The sequence below is a fragment of the Rana temporaria genome, chromosome 12 (genome assembly GCF_905171775.1).
Source record: "Rana temporaria chromosome 12, aRanTem1.1, whole genome shotgun sequence".
Classification (NCBI taxonomy): domain Eukaryota; kingdom Metazoa; phylum Chordata; class Amphibia; order Anura; family Ranidae; genus Rana; species Rana temporaria.
The window spans coordinates 73033778-73057083 of record NC_053500.1 but is presented as its reverse complement, the minus strand read 5'-3'; the positions used below and the strand labels follow the sequence as shown (position 1 = coordinate 73057083).

General features: G+C 45.4%; 1 protein-coding gene across 1 annotated transcript in view; it reads right to left on the bottom strand.

Annotated features, from left to right (window-relative positions):
* RAB5C (RAB5C, member RAS oncogene family) overlaps positions 1-23306 on the bottom strand; it is a 47569-nt gene that overhangs the window by 12878 nt on the left and 11385 nt on the right. Inside the window, exon 2 of the mRNA XM_040330043.1 lies at positions 8658-8936. Coding sequence (XP_040185977.1) covers positions 8658-8823 — 166 coding nt within the window. The 5' untranslated portion in view covers positions 8824-8936. The remainder of the gene's footprint in view (positions 1-8657; positions 8937-23306) is intronic.

Here is a 23306-nt window from a genome sequence, read left to right as displayed (position 1 = left end):
CATTTTCCTTTTCCACTCAGCAAGGAGTTTCCTGCCCGGAAGGTCAGCATGCAGTAACAGTGAATGATGGATCTCTCATTCATAGAAAAGGCACCTCATAACAGCCACAGTCTTCTCAGATAAATATATAGTGCTGCACCGGAAAATGTCAGTCGCCTAAAATGCCCACGATTTTACTGTGCTTATGGTGTGGTTTTTCAAAGGACACGTGACTCAAAAAATGCATCAAACACACGGGCGCATTTCTGAAGCGCTCTTGCATTTCAATGGGAGGTGCATTTTTGGCACTTTATTTTACCTGACCAAATTTGCACCAAAAATGCAGCAACCAGGATTTTAACACCGCTTCAACAGGTGCCGATAATGGGGACAATAAATTCATATTAACCAATGGCACGGCTGGGCACAAGCACGTACAGGAACGTCCTCTTTAAGGTCGCGGGCGCGCGACCTGGTCTGAAGCTCCGTGACCGCGGGACCCGATCGCCGCTTGAGTCCTGCGATCGGTCCCCGGAGCTGAAGAACGGGGAGAGCTGTGTGTAAACACAGCTTCCCCGTTCTTCACTGTGGCACCGTCATTGATCGTCTGTTCCCTGTTATAGGGAAACACGATCAATGACGTGACACATCCAGCCCGCCCCCCTACAGTTAGAAAACACAGATGAGGTCACACTTAACTCCCAAACTGCAATTGTCATTTTCACAGTAAACAATGACTTTTTAGCTGTGAAAATGACAATGGTCCCAAAAATGTGTCAAAATTGTCCGTCATAATGTCGCAGTCACAAGAAAAAATAAATAAAAATGCAATAAAACTATCCCCTATTTTGTAAACGCTATAAATTTTTCGCAAACCAATCGACAAGCTTTTTGCGATTTTTTTTTAACCAAAAATAGGTAGAAGAAGAATACGTATCGGCCTAAACTGAGAGGATATTATAGCAAAAAGGAAAGAATATTGCATTTTTTTCAAAACTAAAAACCGCAGAGGTGATCAAATTCCACCAAAAGAAGGCTCCATTTGTGGAAAAAAAAAAAACAAAAAAAAAAAAAAAGAAGGACACCAATTTTGTTTGGGAGCCACTTCGCACGACCGCGCAATTGTCAGTTAAACAGTGCCGAATCGCAAAAACTGGCCGGGTCTTTTACCTGCCTAAAGGTCCGGGTCTCAAGTGGTTAATAAATAAAAAGCTCAATACATACATTTTTTTTTTTTTTTTTAAACGTAAATTTGTTTCGGCCAAGTGCATCCTGAATTTTCAGCTTCTGCACTAGAATTTTTATTTAGTTGCACAAAAAATATATTACATAAAACATTTCTGTGTAAGTATAAAGCAATTTCAGGCAACAAGGGAAAGAAAATACACCATCAACACCATTCAGCAAGTCCCTTACATACACACTGCTGATTCAGGGTCAGTACCAATTGTACTTTCTGAAACATGGGCTATGCAACTTCCTCCCACTCTGCTTCATGAAGCACCAATCCCATTTAAACGGTCAAGGCAGGTTTGTATCTGATCAGTGGCTGTAGAAATCATTTTAACATCAGGCTTTCTGTAGGCTACAAACAGGAATACACATGCAGCAGATGCCGTCTAGGATCACCAGATTAACAAAAGGGGGAGACTGGTGCAGAGAAAAAAAAAAAAAAAAAATTATGGATTTTATTTTAGAGGCACTTTATTACAGTTAAAAGTGTAACTAAAAAATGGAAACGTTTTTACTTTTGGATAGTCTGGAGAGGGATTAGAAGTCAGATTTTTATTGCCATCTGTGCCTTCATTAGAGAGATTTGTCTTACCATTTTCAAAGTGAAAAAAAAAAAAAAAAAAAAAAAAAAAAAATAATAAAAAATAATTATATTATATAAGAAAAATATATATATTTTTTTTTTTCCATTCCTGAATTTTGAAGTCACCGTTAGAACAGGAATAGAGGGGAAATCTGATAGGGTAAAGGAATAGCCGATTTATGATCAAAGTATAGATATTAAATGTATATTTTGTTAGAAGTCGTATTTTGTAAAAGCTGTTGTGTTCAAATGCCATTTACACCTCCAGCTGTGAAGATGGCCATCTCTGCCTTTTCCCACAGAGCCACTGGAAGTAACAAGTTTATGCGAACAAGTATTTTGCATTTGAATCAAGATTTGACTTCAAATCTTTAGCTAGTTACCTTTAGTAGTTACCTTTAGCTAGTTACCTTTTTGTAAGACATAACATTTGTATTAGCTATTCTAGCCAGTTAGAGCAATAGTGAATCCAACACCATGTTGTGCTGCTCTCCCTGCATGTAGCCAACTACATGCTTGTATAATAAACACATCTATCGTGTTTCCCTGAAAATGAGACCTACCCTGAAAAAGACCTAGAATAATAAGCCCTAGTTTCAAAAGTTTGTAAAATCCTTTAACCCACTCTATTACAGTAGTATATAATGTACAATGTGCGTGTTCCTGTAATAAATGTTGGGAAGAGAGCTGCAGCAGGTCACAGTAGTGCAGAGCAGTATTTGGCACAATTACAGAAACATACACATTGTACATTATATACTACTGTAATAGAGTGGATATTAGGATTTTACAAGCATTTTAACTCAATTCACACTGGGGATTTTCATCAGGCAGGGAGGGAGAGAAGACAGCACATTACATGGCAAGACTTAACCTGAAAATAAGCCCTACTAGGTATTTTGTTGGCAAAATTATATTTGTACTCAGAGTCTCAGGTAATCGTGCTAGGGAAAGGTCTGAGGGGAAACAGGGAAATTGACCTGAGGTGTGCCGGGGTCACGTGGTCGGTATGCCTAAAAGGGGGCATACCCAAGTAGAAGTAAAAGAAGAAATAGTAAGAAAAAAGGGGATGGGTGGGTGGGACACAAGAAATCGTCGCCCAGAAGGAGGAAGGAGGGTGGGTTTAAATACCAATCAATTCACACTGGGGATTTTCATCAGGCAGGGAGGGAGAGAAGACAGCACATTACATGGCAAGACTTAACCTGAAAATAAGCCCTACTAGGTATTTTGTTGGCAAAATTATATATATTTATTATATAACACACACGCTTATTTTTGGGGAAACGCAGTATTTTTCAATCTGGCTTCAACAGTCAAAATGTAACTGAAACCCATGAGTTTTTGGGCTACCCCTGAACTTCCAATGGGGACGCCAAGTTCCGATGACCCTGCATTCACCCAAAAAAAGTTGGTATTGGGAGGGTGAATTTGTGGGCAGAAAAGTGAATGAAAATTCCCCCCCAATTGGACACAAATTTGCAAAATAAAACAATGTAATCTGTCAGGGGTTATGACCCTCTGTTACTCTATCCAAAAAGTCAGTTTTAAATCAGAAAAATGTTTTGGGCTTCATGTACACTGCTGCTGGTAAAAATAGGATTTTTTGTACTCACCGTAAAATCCTTCTCCGTTGTCCATGGACACAGCTCCTTAAATATTGACAAGTGGCTATGTTCCTGTTCATAGGACGTCGAACCCCCTGCACAAAATTACCTACCAGCGAGCGGGTCGCTGAAAGAAAACAGCCAAGGCTGAAATCTATCCCTTAAGGCAAGTTTCTGATCACTCCACGCTGTAAAAACAGTAGGACCCTGGAAACCGAATATGTCTGTGGATGCCACTTCATCATCTCCTCACACATTGAGGCCTTCCAAGTGCGATGGTAGATCTTCCGTGAAGAAGACTTCCGTGCCCTTAGACCTTGGTCCCTTAGTACCTGGCTTTCAATAGCCATGCCGTTAAAGCCAGCGACTAAAGCAGGATGAAGTATGGGACCTTGAGACAGAAGGTCCTCCCTCACTAGCAGCCTTCAGGGTGCATCCGCCACCAGGTGCACAAGGTCAGCGTACCAGGGACGCCAGGGCCAATCCAGAGCAATTAGAATTACCGGGATCCCCTCGACCTCTACTCTGCGGAGACAACAGATTTGTTCCATTTGGACAGGATCTCCTTCTGCAAGACTCGAGTGTGGAATTGGGCATATTGTACTGCCTCGAAGGAGGCCACCATGAGGCCCAGAACTCGCATGCAAAAAGCGGAGACACGACCATTTGCGGGATGCTAACAATTTCACCGCCAACTGGAGTGTCTGCAACTTCTCCAAAGAAAGAAAGACCTTTGCCTCCAAGGAGTCCAGAATTAATTCTAGGTATTCCAGACACGTCGATACCAAGACAGACATCTGAATGTTCAGTACCCAACCAAATTCCCGGAGGGTCTGACTGGCTATAGACACGTCCTAATTCTGAGCCAGAAGCAGCTCTTAGAAGATAGTCTAGGTAGCCCACAATAGCAATGCCTAGCCTGACTCAGCAAAGCCAGAATCGGGGCGAGCACCTTGGTGAAAACTCTTGGTGCCGATCGCTAGGCCAAAGGGAAGAGCCACAAATTGATAGTGGTCTTCGCCGATCGCAAAAACCTCTGATGGCTGGTGCAGATGGGGACATGCAAGTATTCGTCCTTGATGTCCAGGGATGCCAGAAAATCCCCGGATGGAGCGCAGCAATCACTGAACGAATGGATTCCATGTAGAACTTCCTTACCCTCACAAAGGCATTGAGGGCCTTGAGGTCCAAGATCGGACGCACACCGTCCTTTGGGACTACAAACAGATTCGAATAGATTCCCTGAAACCTTTCCTCCAGGGGCACAGGTAAAATTACTCCATACCTGAGCAAGTCTTGTACTGCTCCCATCAAAAGCAGTCCGACGAGCCGGAAGGAGAGGAAGGATTTGAGGGAAAGAATCTGTTTGGCGGACAAGAAACAAAACTCGATTTTTTACCCCAAAATTACCACCTCGCAGACCCACCGGTCGGAGAGCAGGGAGGTCCACTGAGTTGCAAACTCAAAGCCGCCCCCCCCCCCTTTTGAGTCGAGCGGGGGCAAAACTTCACGTGGTAGCAGGCTTGTTAGGCTTACGCACCTAGGGTAGCTTCTGTCCCCCAGCTGGAGCCTTGTCAGTCTGGGAAGATCTCCCGACTGACGAAAATACTGCTTATGCGTGTAATAGGAGGGCCCGGCTTAGGGCGCGGATCCCTCCCCTTAGAGGACTGCGGGAAAAGTGTGCTCTTACCTCCAGTGACATCCTTAATAGTGTCGTCCATCGAGGTACCAAAAAGCCTCCCACCTTTGAAGGGCAAATCTGCAAGAGCTTTTTTGGATGCTTGGTCAGCGGACCAGCATTTCAGCCAAATCAGGCGGCGCAGTACCAGCGCAGATACAGAAGCTGTGGAGATCAAGGGGGCCACATCCAGAGTGGCATTACAAGACATACACAAGGCCCTGTACCAATTGGTCAGACAGCTTTATGCACTCTGGAGGAAGCTGATGCTCCTCTGTCTGTTGCAAAATCTTTGCCCATTCAGTGAGTGTCTGAGACACCAAAGTCGCAGCCAATATAGGTCGCAACGCCTACCCCAGCATGGTAAACATGGAGCTTGTCACCGCTTCGGACCTCCTATCAGTAGGGTCCTTAAAGGCAGGGGTCCCCTCTACCAGGAGAGTGGTTACCTTATTTAGCCGAGACCAGGGGGGGTCCATGACCTTTTTCCCAAAGGCTCTCCTCAAAAGGATAACCGACCGCCCTGCGCTGAGGGACCACAAAGGACTTCTGTGGTCGTTCCCATTCCTTATCTATGAGCTTATCAAAGAAAGTAACAAAGGAAAAACTTTCACAGAGCAGTTAGATTTGTGAGACCCAAAGGAGACAGACCCCTCAGTGAAGTCCCAGCTGCATCTTCCAGCTTGAGCAAGTCCCTCGCAGCATCAATAAGTGCACTCACAAGTGCCCTGTCTTGCACTTGACCCAGACGAGGGGTCCTCCTCACCAGGAAGGTCCTGGTCCGCATCCTCTGACATACCGGAACCGGGGTCCTGAGCTGCAGGCAGGCCCGAATCTGAGTCAGAGCATTCCCCAGAAGATGGCGGGAGAGGGGGCGCTTTTTACCCCTGGCAACAAATGATTCCAGGACTGCCGACAGTGTATCCATGGGAACCGCAGGTGCAGGGGCATGGTTTGCTGCCTCTGGCAATTTAGGGGAAGAAAAGGTCAGATACCGACTCCATTATCACCCACTGACAGCCCTCAGGGACTAAGTGAAAAAACACTTAAAGTGGAGGTTCACCCTATAAAAAATTTATAACACTGCATCCAGCCCAGTTGTGCATATAAAATAACTGACTTTTTTTTTTTGTAGATAGAGTGTAGCCGTGGAATTCACAGCGGCTTCCGGGTAGGGAATCCCGCGGGAGTGGGCAGTCCTATTGACATGCCAATTGATTGACATGCTAAACGACGGCGCGCACACAGCGCGTCACGACTTCTCGAAGGAAGCTCGGGTCGGCTCTATTCGGCGCCGAATAGAGCCGAGCTTCCTTCATGAAGTCCTGAGGCACTGTGTGCGCCATCGTTTAGCATGTCAATCAATTGGCATGTCAATAGGAACGCCCACTCCCGCGGGATTCCCTACCCGGAAGCCGCGGTGAATTCCACGGCTACAAAAAAAAAAAAAAAAAAAAAAAAAAAAAGGTAAAAAGGTCAGTGTTATTTTATATGCACAACTGGGCTGGGTGCAGTGTTAGAAATTTTTTAGAGGGTGAACCTCCACTTTAAGTCCATCCTCCTTGCTGCACCGACCAGGGGGGGTTACCCAGGGGACTCACCACCCAGAGAGACCACTCGGCACCACTGCCTTCCTTGTATACACAGCGCATGTGTGAGGTTAAAAAAAAAACACTGAGGAGAATGAGATGTGCGCCATTCAGAAAGCCAGTGCTAGAGGCCAAAACCCACTCCAAAATGGTCACCAGACGCCTCAGATAAAAAATAAAAAGCGCGGACAACAAGAAAATGGCCGCCCGCAATACCGACCTGCGGCACAGCGTGGCCACGACAAAATGGGCGCCAATGGAAATTTACAATAGAGAAAATAGGCACACTAAAAATGGCGTCAGCGCTGCAAAAAATGGCGCCCGAGCCCCAGGATGTGGGCGAGAAGGCAATGCAGAGACTTCACAGGAGATTGACCCCCCCCCCCTCACAGAAAGCAGACCCCGACGCCCCAAGGTACACCACAGATGCAGCGGGCCCCAAGGCAGGAGGGGAAAAGGTGAACAGGATGACCCCTTAATCCCAGTAATGCCCAGCTGTTCCATCCTGCCGAGACAACAGCAGCCCAGTCATATGTAGACTACAGAGCATATGCTCACCGGCCACCCCTGGAGCATGTCGTGGCTGACCCAGAGCGTAGCCAAGGACTGCTCACGCTCGATGGCCAGACTGGGGAGACTACAAGGATCTATAATATCCAGCCGGCAGTTGATTGAAGAATCACAAAAATAAATAAAAGTAAAAAAAATTTCCTCAGGACTCTGGGCCCAAAGTGAGCCACATCCTTCTCTGCTAGGCAAGAAAAAAAACTGAGCTGCATGAGGCAGGGTGAGGGGTTATGACCAGAGGGACTGCTGTTCAAGTTGAATGTTTTAAGATAAAAAAAACATGTTCTGCCTAGTCCTCTATGAACAGGAACATAACCACTTGTGAAGATTTAAGGAGCTGTGTCCGTCCATGGACGATAAGAGAAAACTGACCTTTAGAAACAGTTGAGCGTTTATTTTTAGCTGCCCCTGAACTTTCCTCAGTGTTATCTCATCAGTACATGTACACAGGGTCGTTTATAGGCAGTCGAGTTTAGAAGCATTTTTTGGAAAGCAAAATTTTTTTATATATATATATATATATATATATATATATATATATATATATATATATATATATATATATATATATATATATATATATATATATATATATATATATATATATATATATATATATATATATATATATATATATATATATATATATATATATATACACATATATACATATATACATATATACACACACACATACATACATATATATACACATATACACACACACACATTTTTGACTACCTGCTCAAATGCAGCATGTAAGCACGGCATAACGGACTTTTAATCGTTGGTTATTATCTGTCAAGTTAAATCGTTCAGGAGGAGGTTTTAAAAACATCATGTGTACATTAAGCCTTAGAGATAAACAGTTTGGCAATCCAGGACAAAGCGATACAAAATCAACTTGCACAGAAAAGTACATTTGTAAGAAAATAAATAAATACATATATGGTAAATGCCATCCAACTCTCCAGCATAACATCTGCACAAAGAGACATCAACAGTACCCAAAGGGTTTTGTCTTTAGTTCTACTTCAGATTCAGTTCTGACTCGCGTAACAAATTTTTTTAGTTTGCATGGTTTTGACAAACTGGTAAAGCTGTGTAAGCATATCAGCAGCATTTGCAACAAACTTATTTTTTTGCACAAGGAACGTTCCATTATAAAACAGCAATCCATCAGTCCAGAAAACGAAAGTTGTTGTTTGTTCTCACAATACAGAAAAGAAAAAAAAAGAAAAAACCTGACTTATATTCTCACATAAGTCAATAAGGTCAGCAAACATATAATGGAAACAGAAAGTGATGAGAGCAGTGTTAATCCGCTCCTGCACCACACCTTGGCTTTAGTTCAAAGTACGTGTGCTGTGACCAGACAATTAACCCAGATAGGCTTTTTACGTCAGTGATATTGAACTTACCTCCAATTGTGCTCTCTTGGTACTCGTGGAACTGACCCTTGACAAAACGCAAGACAAGACTAGATTTCCCCACCGCAGACTCCCCTAGTAAGACCAATTTGAATTGGCAGATTTTGTTGCCGGCAGCCGGCCCGTTTGGTCGAGCATTTCCGCCTCGACCGGCCATTTCCTTGGGAGATCAGTGGGCTGCAACAGCAGAAGACAGCAGTGGCGTTGAAGGCACAGGAGGTGATGGAACGGTTGGTGGGATCACTGGCAAATAACCTTAGAGAGTCACAGCTATACAAGAAAAAAAAAAAAAAAAAGTCAGATTTAAAAAAAAAAAAAAAAAAAACACACAACCATAATAAAAACACGACAGACACATGGCAGCCTTCTTATAAAAATGTAATAATGGTAAAGCTAGGTTCACACCTGTGTGGCCGCGGTTTGCATGTGCACGAGAGCCCATACATTTGAATGGACTGCTGTGCCCTGCAACAAGCATGGAACCTCAGTTTCCATTACGGTTAAGATTTCCAGTGCGGGCGGCGTTTCACCATCTACATAGATGTGACCCTAGCCCTAGGGCTCCTTTCCAGACTGATACATTTTCTTGCTGAGTAACCCCCCCCCCCAACACAAAAAAGAAAGACGTTTCCCCTTTAAATCCTATGGGCATTTCACACAACTGCGCTGTAGGTGCTGTGCGTTTTGAAAAGTCCTGCAGACTGCATCTTTGAAGCAGTGTTGTAAACCACACCAGGAACTCGGCTTGCCATTGAAATGAATGGAAATTGTGGCAAAAAACACACCGTGATGTGCATTGAGTCACATGTCTATTTTTCACAGGTGCAGGCAACCCAAAAATGCACAGGAAACAGCAAAAACCTTAGTTAGACTTACCGGTAACGGTATTTCTATGAGTCTTTCAGGACAGCACCTGGAGAGAGCGCAGCTCCACCCACTTCCCAGGAAACACTGCAGTCAATGCTATAACTTCCGCCCCCTTCCACCATGGCCTCAGTTGTTCACGAGTACCTCCGGCCACGCTGAAATTAGATAAGCAGAACATAGAAACTACACACATTAGCATATATATATATTATCTTTAATAATAAAAGGGCGGGTTATCGGTGCTGTCCTGAAAGACTCATAGAAATACCGTTACCGGTAAGTCTAACTAAGGTTTTCTCACCTCGTCTTTCAGGACAGCACCTGGAGATGATAACCGAGTACTTACTCTAGGGTGGGACCACCGCTTGCAGGACCTTCCTGCCAAAAGACTGCTCTGACACAGAGAGCAAATCCATCCTATAATGACGAGCGAAGGTGGAAAAGCTCGTCCACGTTGCCGCTTTACAGATGTGTTCTGGTGAAGCTCCAGCCCGTTCTGCCCAGGAAGTTGCCACCGCCCTAGTAGAATGGGCCATTACTCCTGGAGGAGGATCCAAACCTTTAGCTTTGTATGCCTCATGGATAGCCATGCGTAACCATCTAGCCAGAGTACTTTTGGAAGCCCCATGCCCCTTAAGTGGGATCCTGAAAACAGAACGAAAAGCGAATTCGCCTTTCTGTACTCGCTAGAGACCTCTAGATAGCGTCTAATGCATCTCCTGACATCTAAGGAATGGAATTCCCTCTCCTTCGGACAAGAAGGAGTTGGACAAAAAGGTAGGTAACACTATTTCCTGCGTTTTCTTAATACTACCCCATCAGGGAAGATTGACAAAAAAGGCTCCAAAAACGGAAAGCGCCTGAAGCTCGCTAATCCTCCTCGCTGAGGTGATCGCCACCAAAAGCACCAATTTTAAAGTCAGAAACTTTACAGAGGCGTCTACCAGTGGTTCGAAGGGCTTTTTAGTCAAACCCCCCAGGACCACTGATAAATCCCACTTGGGGAAAAATTTAAACGGGGAAGGCCTAGCCCTGGCTAAGGCCTTAAAAAATCTGATGACGTAGGGCTCTAGAGATAAACGTCTCTCTAGAAACACTGACAAAGCCGCCACCTGTGCCTTCAAGGTGCTGGCTGCCAGACCCTTATCCATACCGTCTTGTAAAAACTCCAAGACGGAACAAGTATTCAAAGGAGAATAATTTTTAACTTCACACCAAGAATTGAAAACCTTCCAAGTCTTGAAATAGATGGCCCTCGTGACCTCTTTCCTACTACTAAGTAGCGTATCTACCAAACGTTTAGATAGACCCTTCCTGCTAAGAATTAGCTCTTCAGTAACCAGGCCGTGAGCCTTAACCGACTCACGTCTGGATGAAGTAGAGGGCCCTGAAAAAGTAGATCTCTTCTGACTGGTAGTACCCAAGGGTCTTCTACTGCCAGTTCCAACAGACTCGAAAACCAAGGCCTCTTGGGCCAGTACGGGGCTATCAGGATCAGAGTAGTCTTCTCCTCCTGAAGCTTCCGTAACACTAAGGGAATGATCTGAACCGGGGGGAAGGCATAGCACAGGCGGAAGGGCCAGCGTTGAACTAACGCATCTAGACCCTCTGCCTGGTCCATTCTGTTTAGAGAGAAATAAGCCGGAACCTTGGCATTGGACTGGGCCGCGAACAGGTCTATCTGAGGAGTTCCCCACTTGTTTACTAGCTCTTGGAAGACCTCCGGGCATAAACACCACTCCGATTCCAGAACCCTCGTCCGACTTAAAAAGTCTGCCAGCAGGTTTAGGCTGCCTTTTAGGTGTACTGCCGATAGGGAAGCCAAGTTCACCTCTGCCCAGGACAGAGTCTGTAAGGCCAGACTGAGGAGTACTCTGCTTCTCGTGCCCCCCTGTCTGGAAACATACGCCACTGCTGTGGCGTTGTCTGACAGAATCTGGACATGTTGGTCCAGAATCAGCTCCTGGAAGGCCCTTAGCCCTAACCAAATGGCCCTGAGTTCCCTCCAATTGGAGGACCTTCTGGACTCTTCCCTCGTCCAGGATCCCTGTGCCATCTGCCCGTTCAGGTGAGCACCCCATCCCCACGAACTCGCGTCCGTAGTTAGGACCCTTGTAGTGAGGAAGGACCAAGACAGACCTAGGCACAGATTTGCCTGGCCTCTCCACCACCAAAGTTTCCTCTTCACTGAAGACGGAACTCTGAATCTCTTCTCTAGGGATTCCCCATGGGTCCAATTCTGAAGGATCACCTGTTGTAGGCCCCTTGAATGGAGACGAGCCCACTGCACCGCCGGAATGGCGGCCGTGAGTAAGCCCATTGTGGACATGGCTGAGCGCACAGAAATCGGCACATTCGTCTGAATTGTCTTCACCGCAGCCTGAACTTTCTCTATCTTTTCTTCTGGTAGAAAGATTTTCCCCTGAACAGAGTCTATAACGTATCCTAGAAAGACTATCCTCTGGGAGGGCACTAGATTTGACTTTTCTTTGTTCAGGATCCAACCGAGCCCTTCCAAATGAGCCTGGGTCCTCCTCAGGTCCAGGAGAAGCTGCTCCTCCGACTTGGCGAACAGCAGGAGGTCGTCCAAGTATGGAATTATAGAAATCCCCCTGAGCCTTAGGGGTGCCAAGGCCTCTGCCACCACCTTTGAAAAGACTCTGGGAGAGGAGGAAAGGCCGAATGGGAGGGCTCTGAATTGAAAATGTCTCACTCCGCTCTCTGTTCTGATGGCTAGACGCAGATAGCGCTGGGAGGAAGTCCTGATCGGGACGTGCAAATAAGCATCCCTTAAATCTATTGATGCTAGAAAGCACCCCAGGGGAAGAATATAGAGTCCATGCGGAATCTCTTGTACCGGATAGCTAGATTCAGGACCTTCAGGTTTAAAATTAACCTGAATTTGCCCGACGGCTTCTTTACAAGAAATATATGGGAATAACAGCCCTCCCCCTGTTCTCTCTGGGGAACTGGCGTAATCACCCTCTGTTGGAGAAAATCCTCCACTAATGTCAGCATAGCCCGAGACTTCTCTTGCTCCCTGGGCAATTGGGTCACATAAAACCGCGACTGTGGTTTTCCCGAAAACTCCAGTGCGTATCCCTCTGCAATCAGTTTGAGTACATACGGACTGGACGTCGCCTCTGCCCACTGTGGAAGGAAGGCTTGGAGCCGACCACCCACAGCTGGGAGACAGTCACTGGGGCTTAGCAGGTTGGCTGGGGGAGCGAAACAACACCCCAGGCTTCCCGCGGCCCCTCTGGGACCGCCAGGGTCTACCACCCTGACCTCTTTGTGCCTCCTTAGGACCCTTGGCTTGGAAAAAAGGACGAAAATTTTTCTTGGGCCCCGAATCTACCTTTTTTAAAGGAAGAGCCTTCTTTCTATCCGCCGTCCTATCCAGGACGGTGTCTAGTCCTGTGCCAAAAACCAAGTCTCCTTCAAAAGGTAACCCACACAGTTTCAGTTTAGAGGCTGTGTCCCCCTGCCAGGTCTTAACCCATAAGGCCCTTCTGGTTGAATTTATCAACGCCGAGGATCTGGCGGAGAGCTTCACGGATTCAGCCAAAGCATCCGCTATATAGCCTACCGCTTTAATAAGGACTGGAAAGGACTCCAAAAGCTCTCTACGAGAGGTACCGGCCTCGATGTGACCTTTAAGCTGATCCAGCCAATGCTCAAGGTTTCTGGCCACCACAGTGGATGCCATAGCTGGTTTAAGATTAATCAAGGAGGTATCCCAGGCTTTTTTGAGCAGGCTATCTGCTCTTTTATCCAGGGGATCCTTAAGGGCACCTGTATCCTCAAAAGCTAGGTCCGTATTGCGAGAAACTTTTGAGAATGCTGCATCCAGTTTAGGCCTTTTATTCCAGGCCTGCGTTGGATCCTCATCGAAAGGAAATCTCCTTTTCAGAGATTTAGAAAAGAAGGGTGCCTTCTCTGGGTCCTTACATTCTCTTTTAATTGTCTCAGACAATACTTTATGTACCGGGAAGGTACGATGCTTTACCTCATCCAAACCCTGGTACATCCTGTCATGCAAGGACAGCTGAGTCGCATCTTCCTTAATGTTTAGGGTAGAATGAATTGTCCTTAATAGGTCATCAACCTCCTCTAAGGACAGTTTATAGCGTGAGGAAGAAGTATCCCTTTCTTCTTCATCCTCCGCCTCTGATCCTGAAACAACATTTTCAGGTTCCTCCTCCTCGGACTCACTGTCTAACCTTCTAGATGTGGAGGGGGTACTGGCCCTGGCCTTAGATCCTTTAGTCGGACCCTTGTCCAGGAAGGAGCGAAAAGACTGGAAAGTCTGGTGCAACTCCTCCCTGAATGAAGAGAGCAACTCCCCCGTTCCCTTGACGGTGGGTTGCTCAGAGGCCGAACTAGTAGAGGCTTCCCCCCTGACAATCTCCGCAATACAAGTTTTGCATAAAGGTTTGGTCCAGTTCCCTTTAAGGGAAGCTTTACAAGTAGCACACCGCTTCTTGGAAGGAGGAGGTTCTACCACTTTAAGTTTTTCTTTAACTTTCTGAAACGACACAAAGGACAACAACGCTATGTTTAACCTTTGTACGCCAGCCAACAAATCACACAAGTGCACACAGCTAGTGAACAAATAAAAACCAGAACCCATCACCGCTGTACCAGAAAACTACACGCACCCACAGAAGTGACTAGGGTGAGTGAGGCAGGCTCCCCTCCCCCGAAGGGGTAGAAAAGAGGGACATAACACCCTGGTACATTGACCCTCGCTGGGTCTCCTACCTGGGCCGGGCTGGTGCTTGTGGCTCCTGCTCCCGCCACCTCCGCTGCGTCTTCTGGCTCCATGGTCCCAGAACGCTGCGGGCGTGCGACAGCTTTTTAAATTTCCCGGGTTCCTCTCGCCGCTGCGAGACCCGGAAATAGCACCGCCGAGGCTCACTCCTCCTCCTGCGTTCCAGGCGGCCGGAACCGGAAGCCGCCACGCGCCGCCGGAAGTCCCGCCTCCACCCGGAAAGGACGTCACTACGCCCTCCGCTCCGGAGCCTCGTATGCCGGAAGAACGGCACCTGACCGCCCCCCCCGCAAGCTACGATGCCCGGACTAAGGGAGCGGGACCTCCAGCAGCCTCTGTCCTCGCCGGACCGAAGAGGAGAAGTACCCGACCTTCACCCGCGCGTCAGGGGAGAAGTCGAGTCCGCCTCCTAGAGGATCACTCCTAAAACACCGGTATGCTCAAACAAAAAACCTCCTTCCCCGCCTGGGGAGAGAACAGCACACCCCTGGTTCCCTGCAGCGCTTCCACCATGGCCGGAGGAAACACTACAACTGAGGCCATGGTGGAAGGGGGCGGAAGTTATAGCATTGACTGCAGTGTTTCCTGGGAAGTGGGTGGAGCTGCGCTCTCTCCAGGTGCTGTCCTGAAAGACGAGGTGAGAAAAAGTTGGTTTTCTTTTTTTTACCCAGATTTTGCTACAGAGCAGCGTGAAAGGCCCTAAAACTGATCAACTTTGTAAATAGAACCAAAAATTATAGGAGTCTGTTACTTCAACCAAGGTGTCTTCAGGCATGTTTGTTCATCTAAAATGTATGCGTGTTTTAGGACCTAACCCAGATATGACAAAATGGGGATTCCCTGTGAACATGGGCAAGGGCAACAAACTGGAAGCATTGCTTCCCCACAGAAAAACAAGAATCAGGTGGCATGGATGTGCTGGTATGGAGAAGTGCATGTAGGTCTCCAAAAAATCCCAGAAAATTCCCCAGGTGGAGGGATGCTATGACAGATCTGATAGATTCACTGTGGAATTTGTGCATGCGAAAGAAGAGACCCATGCTTAGATCCAGAATGGTGCGTATGCCCCGTTTTGCTTTGAGAGCAGTGAACATGTTTTAGGAGAAACCTTTCTGCCTCTGGAACAATGGCAATGACTCCCTGTCAGAGGAATTGAGCCAAGACAGTGTTGAGGTGTTGGATAGATGAGAACATAAACAGGTGGAGGCGCGGAATGGAAAAAATAAACCCACAAACTTCCAGCTACAAATACTACATATTTGACCAATGCATCCAAAAGGCTTTTGGATTTAGGTGGTTGCAAAGGCCAACAGTCGTTCTAAACTTTCAGAAGTAGGGGTATGCCTCAACTGTAGAAAAGACTTTCTCCTGGATTTGTAAGGTTTTGGGGGTCCATGGTCTGGGGGAAACACAAAGGAACTTTTCTTAGCATTAGATGTAGATTCCGCCCTGGTTCACACTGGGCTGCGGGAGTGAAGCCGTGCGAGTTCAGCTGATTTAAGAGACATCTGTGCAGGTTTCTGTAAATCGCGGCCCGAAATCGCAAATAGTACAGGTACTACTTTTTGAAATCGGTGCAGCGCCGCAGATGCGGCATCGCACCGATTAGGACAGTGTCATTGCCGACAATTGCCGGCAAATGCCGCCGATTTGAGATGCGATTTCACATGCGAAATCGCATCTCAAATCGAAGGAAACCGTACCCAGTGTGAACCTGGGCTCCAGGCTTTATATATGGGTAGAATATCCACAAACTCATCAAAACATTAGGGCAGAGCAACAAGTCATCAGTTCAATTGTTGGAGAACTGAATGATCAGCTAGGATTAATCCAGGAGCTCTAAACCAATGGTTCCCAAACCTAGTCCTTAAAAAGGAGTTGTAAAGGAAAACATTTTTTTTTGCTGAAATGACCGTTTACAGGGTATAGAGACATAATAGTTAACCGATTCCTTTTAAAATCGATTAAAAATAGATAAAAATCAATCATATAATGTACCTGTAGTTTCGTTTTTGCATGTTATCCTGCCTGTGTGCATGTACAGAGCCATAGAGCAGTGATGGTTTAAAAAATAAAACTAGAATCTCCCAGTACTGTGGTCCTCAGGAAACAGACAACCAGGAAGTGTCCAGAACAGAGGACAATTACAGCAACATCAGAGCAAAAACGAACAATTATGACATGAAACCAGGACTGCAGTAAGGTAAATGAAGCCATTTAGCTAAAACATTTTTTTCTTTTAGTGACCCTTAAAAGTGGTTGTAAACACGTTACAACCACTTTTACCTACAGGTATGCCTAGATTAAGGCGTACCTGTAGGTGCTCGAAATATCTCCCAAACCTCCACGGTTTAGGAGATTTTCCCCAAATGAAACTGGCACCGACGTCTCTGGCTCATGCGCCGTAGATGACAATGGCGCACTTTAGAATCGGCGAGCGTGCCATTTCTAAAGGAGATCGTGCCGTGACTGGTGGCTCCCACGCATGACGTCATCACGGGTCTGGCCAATCACAGCGCCTAAGCTGCGATACCCGGAAGGAAGATGGACGCTTCGTGAAAGAGGGGGCAGCAGTGACATCACAGGCTTCAGTTTCAAGCAAGTGACACATAATGGGCTACCATGCAATGCATAGTAGCCCATTATGCTTCACCTTTGCAGGGAAACAAAGAGGAAGTAAAACCCATCAGGGTTTTCTTCCTCTAAGTACCTCCAACAGCTAAGTTTTGGGAAGCTTTGATGCAATAGCTGTCAGTTATGAAGCCATTACCAATGATTTAAAAAGCAGTGGTCTCCAAACTGCAGCCTGGGGGCCAGATGTGACCCATTGCTTACCTTTTTCTGGCCCCTGCTCCCACTGACACCAACATAAGAGCAAACATTCCTGCACTGACACAAATGGGATATTTTTTTTTTCCAATGACACCAAATGGGGCACTATTCCTTCTACCGACACCAACAATGGAGCACCATTCTTCCCTGTAATACCAAAGATGTAACACGGTTTACTCCCACTGGCCACAGTCTGGCCCCCTTAAAGTCTGAATAATAACCTGGCCCTTTGTTTATAAGGTTTGGAAACCCTTTTAAAATGCAACTGTACAAGGTGAAAAAGTACTGAAAATGAACATTTTAGTTGGCATGGGTTTGACAAACTGGTAAAGCCGTGTAAGCATATCAGCAGCAGCATTTGCGAGAAATATATACGGATAGTGTGTGTGTATATATATATATATATATATATATATATATATATATATATATATATATATATATATATATATATATATATACATACATACATACACACATATATACACATATACACACACACTTTATATTCCTGTGTGCAGACCGTTCTCATTTTGCTTGTGGGCATTGTGAAGCCCACAAGCAATTACTTTCGGGAATACTGTGGATGACGAGCTGAAAGGGCGGTCTTTTAAATACAATTTTCAGGGGAATACACTTTAATTAAAAACACACACAAATTTGTAGAATGTGACAGAATGTTACACTTCGAGAATCGTGATCTTTATTCTGAGCAAATAATAAATTACGGTAGCGATTCTCATTTTAGCCAGAATTGTGCAGCTCTACTACAGGGTCCCTGCTTTCAGAAACGTGTTAAGGGGTATGGAATTATTTTCAAGCCTAAATGGGCATTAATGTCCATTTTTTTTTTTTTTTAAATGGCTCAGGCAGGGGGAGGGGTGAGTAATGCAATACCAGAACCTAGCATGTTAGAGGGAGAATAATTTAACAGTGTACTTAAAGCGGGGTTCCAACCACATTTTTCAATTTTTAAAACCATGTCTTTTCATCTCTCTTTCTATATGCATCTATATACGTTTAAGAGTGCCGACTTATTCCGAACGCACACTTTATATTCCTGTGTGCAGACCGTTCTCATTTTGCTTGTGGGCATTGTGAAGCCCACAAGCAATTACTTCCGGGAATACTGTGGATGACGAGCTGAAAGGGCCGCCCGTCCCGCCCCATTCTCGCGCAATAGAACTGCAGCGTTGCGCTGTCAAACACTTGGGTTGCCATCACAACGAGCGGCGGCGGCAGAAGTGCAAGCCGTTGTGATGGCAACCCATAAACATCAACAAGCCAGGAGATTTGTACAGGGCTATGGCAAGACTGAAAATGGCGCCAAATTATTCAGGGAATCGCGTCCCTTCCGGGATCGTAGGAACGCGATTCTTGCACAGTGGAAGCGCACGGCATCCTGGGAAATGACACACATTTCCCAGGAGCATTAGCGATGCGAGGAGCCGAGGGAGCTGACGTCAAGATCCGAGGTAAAAAGGAAGGCAGATTTCGTGGGACCGCATAGCAACAGGCATTTCCAGGTGAGTAAAACATTTTTTTTTCTTTTTTAGGTCTAATCTCCACTATAAAGCACAAACACTTTTTGGATGAAAACTCCACTTTAAAGTCAAAATGTAACATCTGTCCAGTCTTATTGCCATCTGAATCCTTGTTAAGGAGATTCGCCCTTTGTATTAATCCTGGGTAACCACTGTCACTAGGAATGAAAAGTAAAGTACAGGGGAAAAAATCCAAAATTCTGAGCGATCACCAGAACAGCAATATAAAAAAAAAAAAAAAAAAAAAAAAAGGGAGGACACACTTGAAGTCCTTTTGATCAACAGGGAACCAAATACAGAGGGTTCACCTGCTTCAAGCAGATCTCAAATAGCAGCGCACACGGTAGTCTCGGTTCACACTGGGGCGACTTCAAAGTCGCCCCGACTCTGAAGCCACCGCGCACAGCGCGACTTCAGAGCCGCTAGCAAACAACTTTTGTAATAGTCAATGCAAGTCGCCCCCAAGCAATCCAGGAACCTTTTTCCAAGTCGGTTAAAATGGTTCTATAGCGACTTGTCGGGCAGCTAAGAATCAGCACTTTCTTGGAAAGTGAATTCAAGTTGGAAAATTAACAGCTTAGAAGTGAAGATCTGAAAAGTATTCACAAGATACACTGTAAATCTACACTCATCTGCTTCCTAGGACTGAGCGGAGAACTAAGCCACTACTTCCCCTGTACATGAGGAAGTGAGGTTGAGTAAAATTACTCACCGATTTAGCAAGTTCTGGACATTTAAACTATACTTCTTCACCAGTGAAGCAAAAAGCCTTCCACCTCAGAACACACACACGTTCTTGCATCAGACTTGTTCTAGATTAGGGTGACTGTGAAAGCTAGCAAAGCAATGGCTCATTCTACTTTGATGAAAAATGAAAACAGAAGTCCTAGTCACCCGGCATCTAATGAAAATGTCTAAGAATCCAATCAGGTGATAGGTGGGTACGCTTTAGCTGCAGGGAACACTACTCATATCCAAAGTCATTTAGTGACGGGCTTTTCTGGGTACTAATGAACATTTTCAAATTCACAAACAGTGCAATAGCTGGCGACTTGTGGCTTCTGTTCTTTTTTGAATTTCAAAAAAGGACTGAGAAGTTCCCTTTAAAGAACTTAAAATAAAAATAAATATAAAACCACACACTTGCATATAAAAAAAAGTTAAACCACCACCACTTTCTGTAAAGAGAAAATAAAACCAGTTTATGGGGGTACAGTGCTACTAGCAGCCATAACACAAGAGGAAGAATTGAAAAAATAAAAAGAAGAAGCAATTACTATTTTGCCTTAGTATATCCTAGCTATGTTAGGGCACACAGACAGCAAGACTCCTATTGGCTGACATTTACTCTACAGCAGGGTTTGACAAATTTGCTTGGAATCTAGGAGCCAGCTAAAAAAAGTTAGGAGCCAGAAACGCGCCCTGCCGAGCTCACACAAAAGTGAACGCATACGTGAGTAGCGCCCGCATATGAAAATGGTGTTCAAACCACACGTGAGGTATCACCGCGATTGGTAGAGCGAGAGCAATAATTCTGGCCCTAGATTTCCTCCAACTCAAAACATGCAACCTGTAGAATTTTTTTAAACGTCGCCTATGGATATTTTAAAGGGTAAAAGTTTGTCTCCATTCCACGAGCAGACGCAATTTTGAAGCATGACATGTTGGGTATCAATTTATTCGGCGTAACATTATCTTTCACAATATAAAAAAGAAAAATTACCGGCCGGCATAATTACGCGGCGGGGGAGCACGGAGACACAGGATGGGGCCGCGCCGGCCGGTAATTGAGGCCATGTCTGGCGGCCTTCTGCAGGCCTATGCTTCCTTTCACAGGCGCCAGGTCGCCAATTCTAGTCGCAAATTGCGACCTGGCGCCCGGATTTCGTCGAACCCTGCTCTATAGTATGTTGCATTTGCCTATCCAATTACTTAGTATCTTATTAAGGGGATCCAATATTAAATTTGAGTACTTTTAAAAACAATATTTTAGATAACTAAACAGCTCCAAACACACACACACACACACACACACACACACACACACGCTTGGGGATCAAATACTAATTTTACTCACTGAACTGGGACCCGACAACACCGTTTCAAAATTATTAATGTTATCATTAAAGGTTCCTCTACAGGAGGCCAAAAGATTCCAAGAAGCACTTGAAGGATCAACAGACAACACAAACAGAAGGGGGAGAATGAAGAACTGTTCTCGTTTGTATAATCAAAAAGCAACACAAAAATGCAGATGAATTTAGTGTTTGGGTGGAATTCTACTTTCACTGTTAACTTTTTTTCCTATGAGTCACTTCTGCTTTTTTATTAAAATGAAAAATAGTAATTTCTTGTAATGGGCAGTGTTAACAATCCAGATGCCACGAAGCAGCATTTGCAACTTGTTGTTGGGGCCATATCACTCATCATTGTCAGGATTCCCAACGTCTATTGCTAGCAGGCCAGACTCTAGTATTGTGGGCTAAGAAAGTTTACAATGGAAGCATTTGCTTCATCTCAGTAAAATGCCAGTGACAATCGTTTTATCTAGGCACAAAACAAATGCCACCATATGGACAGTTTAACAGGCAAGACAGTCATAATGCAAAAAAGGAACGTTTCCCCATTCTTTGTTAGGCTGCATTCACACCTGAGCGTAGGGCGTTCGGTCGTTTTTTCGGGCGTTTTTTTTCGCGCGTATTCATGCTTATTTGCGCGTTTGCATACAGCGTCATGCGACGTTTTTGTACTTCGGCGTTTCTTATTTTAGCCAATAGGAAAAATTATCATCTTTTCATCACTTGTTGCTATGTTGGTAGATTTTTTTTAATCTTCTGCATGGGCGACAAGTTCTATTGATTAAAGCGACGAAACGCCCATAGCAAACGCCCGTTGTCGCGCAATACGCGCGTTTCCCATTACTTTCTATGGGGGGGAAAAAAAAACGCTCAAACGCCGCTGTCGCGCGATTCGCGCGACAAAAAAAGGTCCGGGACTTGTTTGAGCTTCGCGCGACAGGCGTTCATGTGTGAACAGTCACCATAGGGAATAATGTTAATTCTCCCCTCTGGCGTTTGTGAGCAGTGCGCTTCAGGCGTAAAAACGCCTAGGTGTGAATGGGGCCTTACCCTGAGGCCACATGCACATTGGGAGTCTGGCCCTGTGAATCATGCCACGGAATGCAGCTATACTGTTCTAGGTCTACTTCCCTGCATGCATAGGGCTCTAAACACTTGGTACGCTGAACCTGTGCACCTCCTGAGTGCACAAAAAAAAAAAAACACTGGGGCTAGATGCTTGTTGTGCCAGATCATTAAAGCGTTTGTATACTGCTGGCCTTTTCTTTTTCCCCCTGCAAGATCGGGGACCCTTCAATATACCCAGTCAAGTGACTGGACTCATGATACACAAATGCGACAAATCCTCCTACATAAGTTGTAGCCGTTTATCTTTAGTCTTCTCTTCTTTGCGTCCATTCTAGGGCATCAGGATCATGGCTGATCATGTAGCCAAGATGACGAGCAAAGAATATGTTCTCGGCTTCTCATCACAGAAACACATCTGGAACATGTTTCTGTGGTGTGAACCTGCCCTAATCTTCCCACATTCAGGACGGGTTCACACTATTGCGAATTGGATGCAGAGAATGCACATCCAATTCGCAATAGCAGGAGTCCTTGACTGGCTCTTGATGGATCCGGTTCACATAGCTCTGCTGCAGCTCCGGAATTTGCACAGAGGTCCTGTGGGTCTTTTGGTCCGTTTCTGGTCCAAATTTTGCCCAAAATTTGGGCTGAAATCGGACCTGTGAACGGGGATGCACTGACCCCCTGCTGGGAGGCACATGCAGCAATAGTGTGAACCCCGCCTTATTATTCTATCCACCCTTTTAGAAATGAATGTCCCCACTCACTCTGCAGAAACACCAAACATCAGAATATAAAAACAAACAGTCATAACACTTTTAAAGCCCCTTTCACACTTGTGCAACCTGAAAGTAATGTGACTTGAAGCATTGCCTGTGTAATCTTGAGGTCTATAGACATCAAAGTCAGACCAAAGTAGTGCAGGGACTACACACAGATATGAACAGTACTTATTGGAAATCATGGGGTATGACTTTGCAGTCCTAAGTCACACAAGTGTGAAAGTGGCCTTAATGGTGGGTGGGCAGAATCCTAAATGACACACTCATCTGCAGTACGGCCTTTCCTCAGGTGTCCCAGTCCTCCTCATACATCCCACACCAGAACTGGTCACAACTGGCTGACAAGATGCTGAGCTGTGCACCGATAGGCTGCAACTTTCTCTGACTATTCATAATGGGCAATGCTTATATAAAGAAAATCTTGTCCCCGGAACATGAGGCAAAGAAAAATCCTCCAATGAGAACATCTATTCCGTGGAAAGCTGTTAGGAGTTGAATTCCCCTTCGTTTCCAAACATTTTCTCCAACTTCTTCCAGAAGTAATTCTGAAGCTCAATAAGCCACCTGAAGAAACTTGTGAACAAAGCTGGCATCAGACAAGGCCTCAACCTCCACCTTGAGCCTAGGTTCACATTGGAAAGATTTGCCATGTGATTCGAGAGCTCAAATCGCATAAATCCCAGCCTATTAGAGGC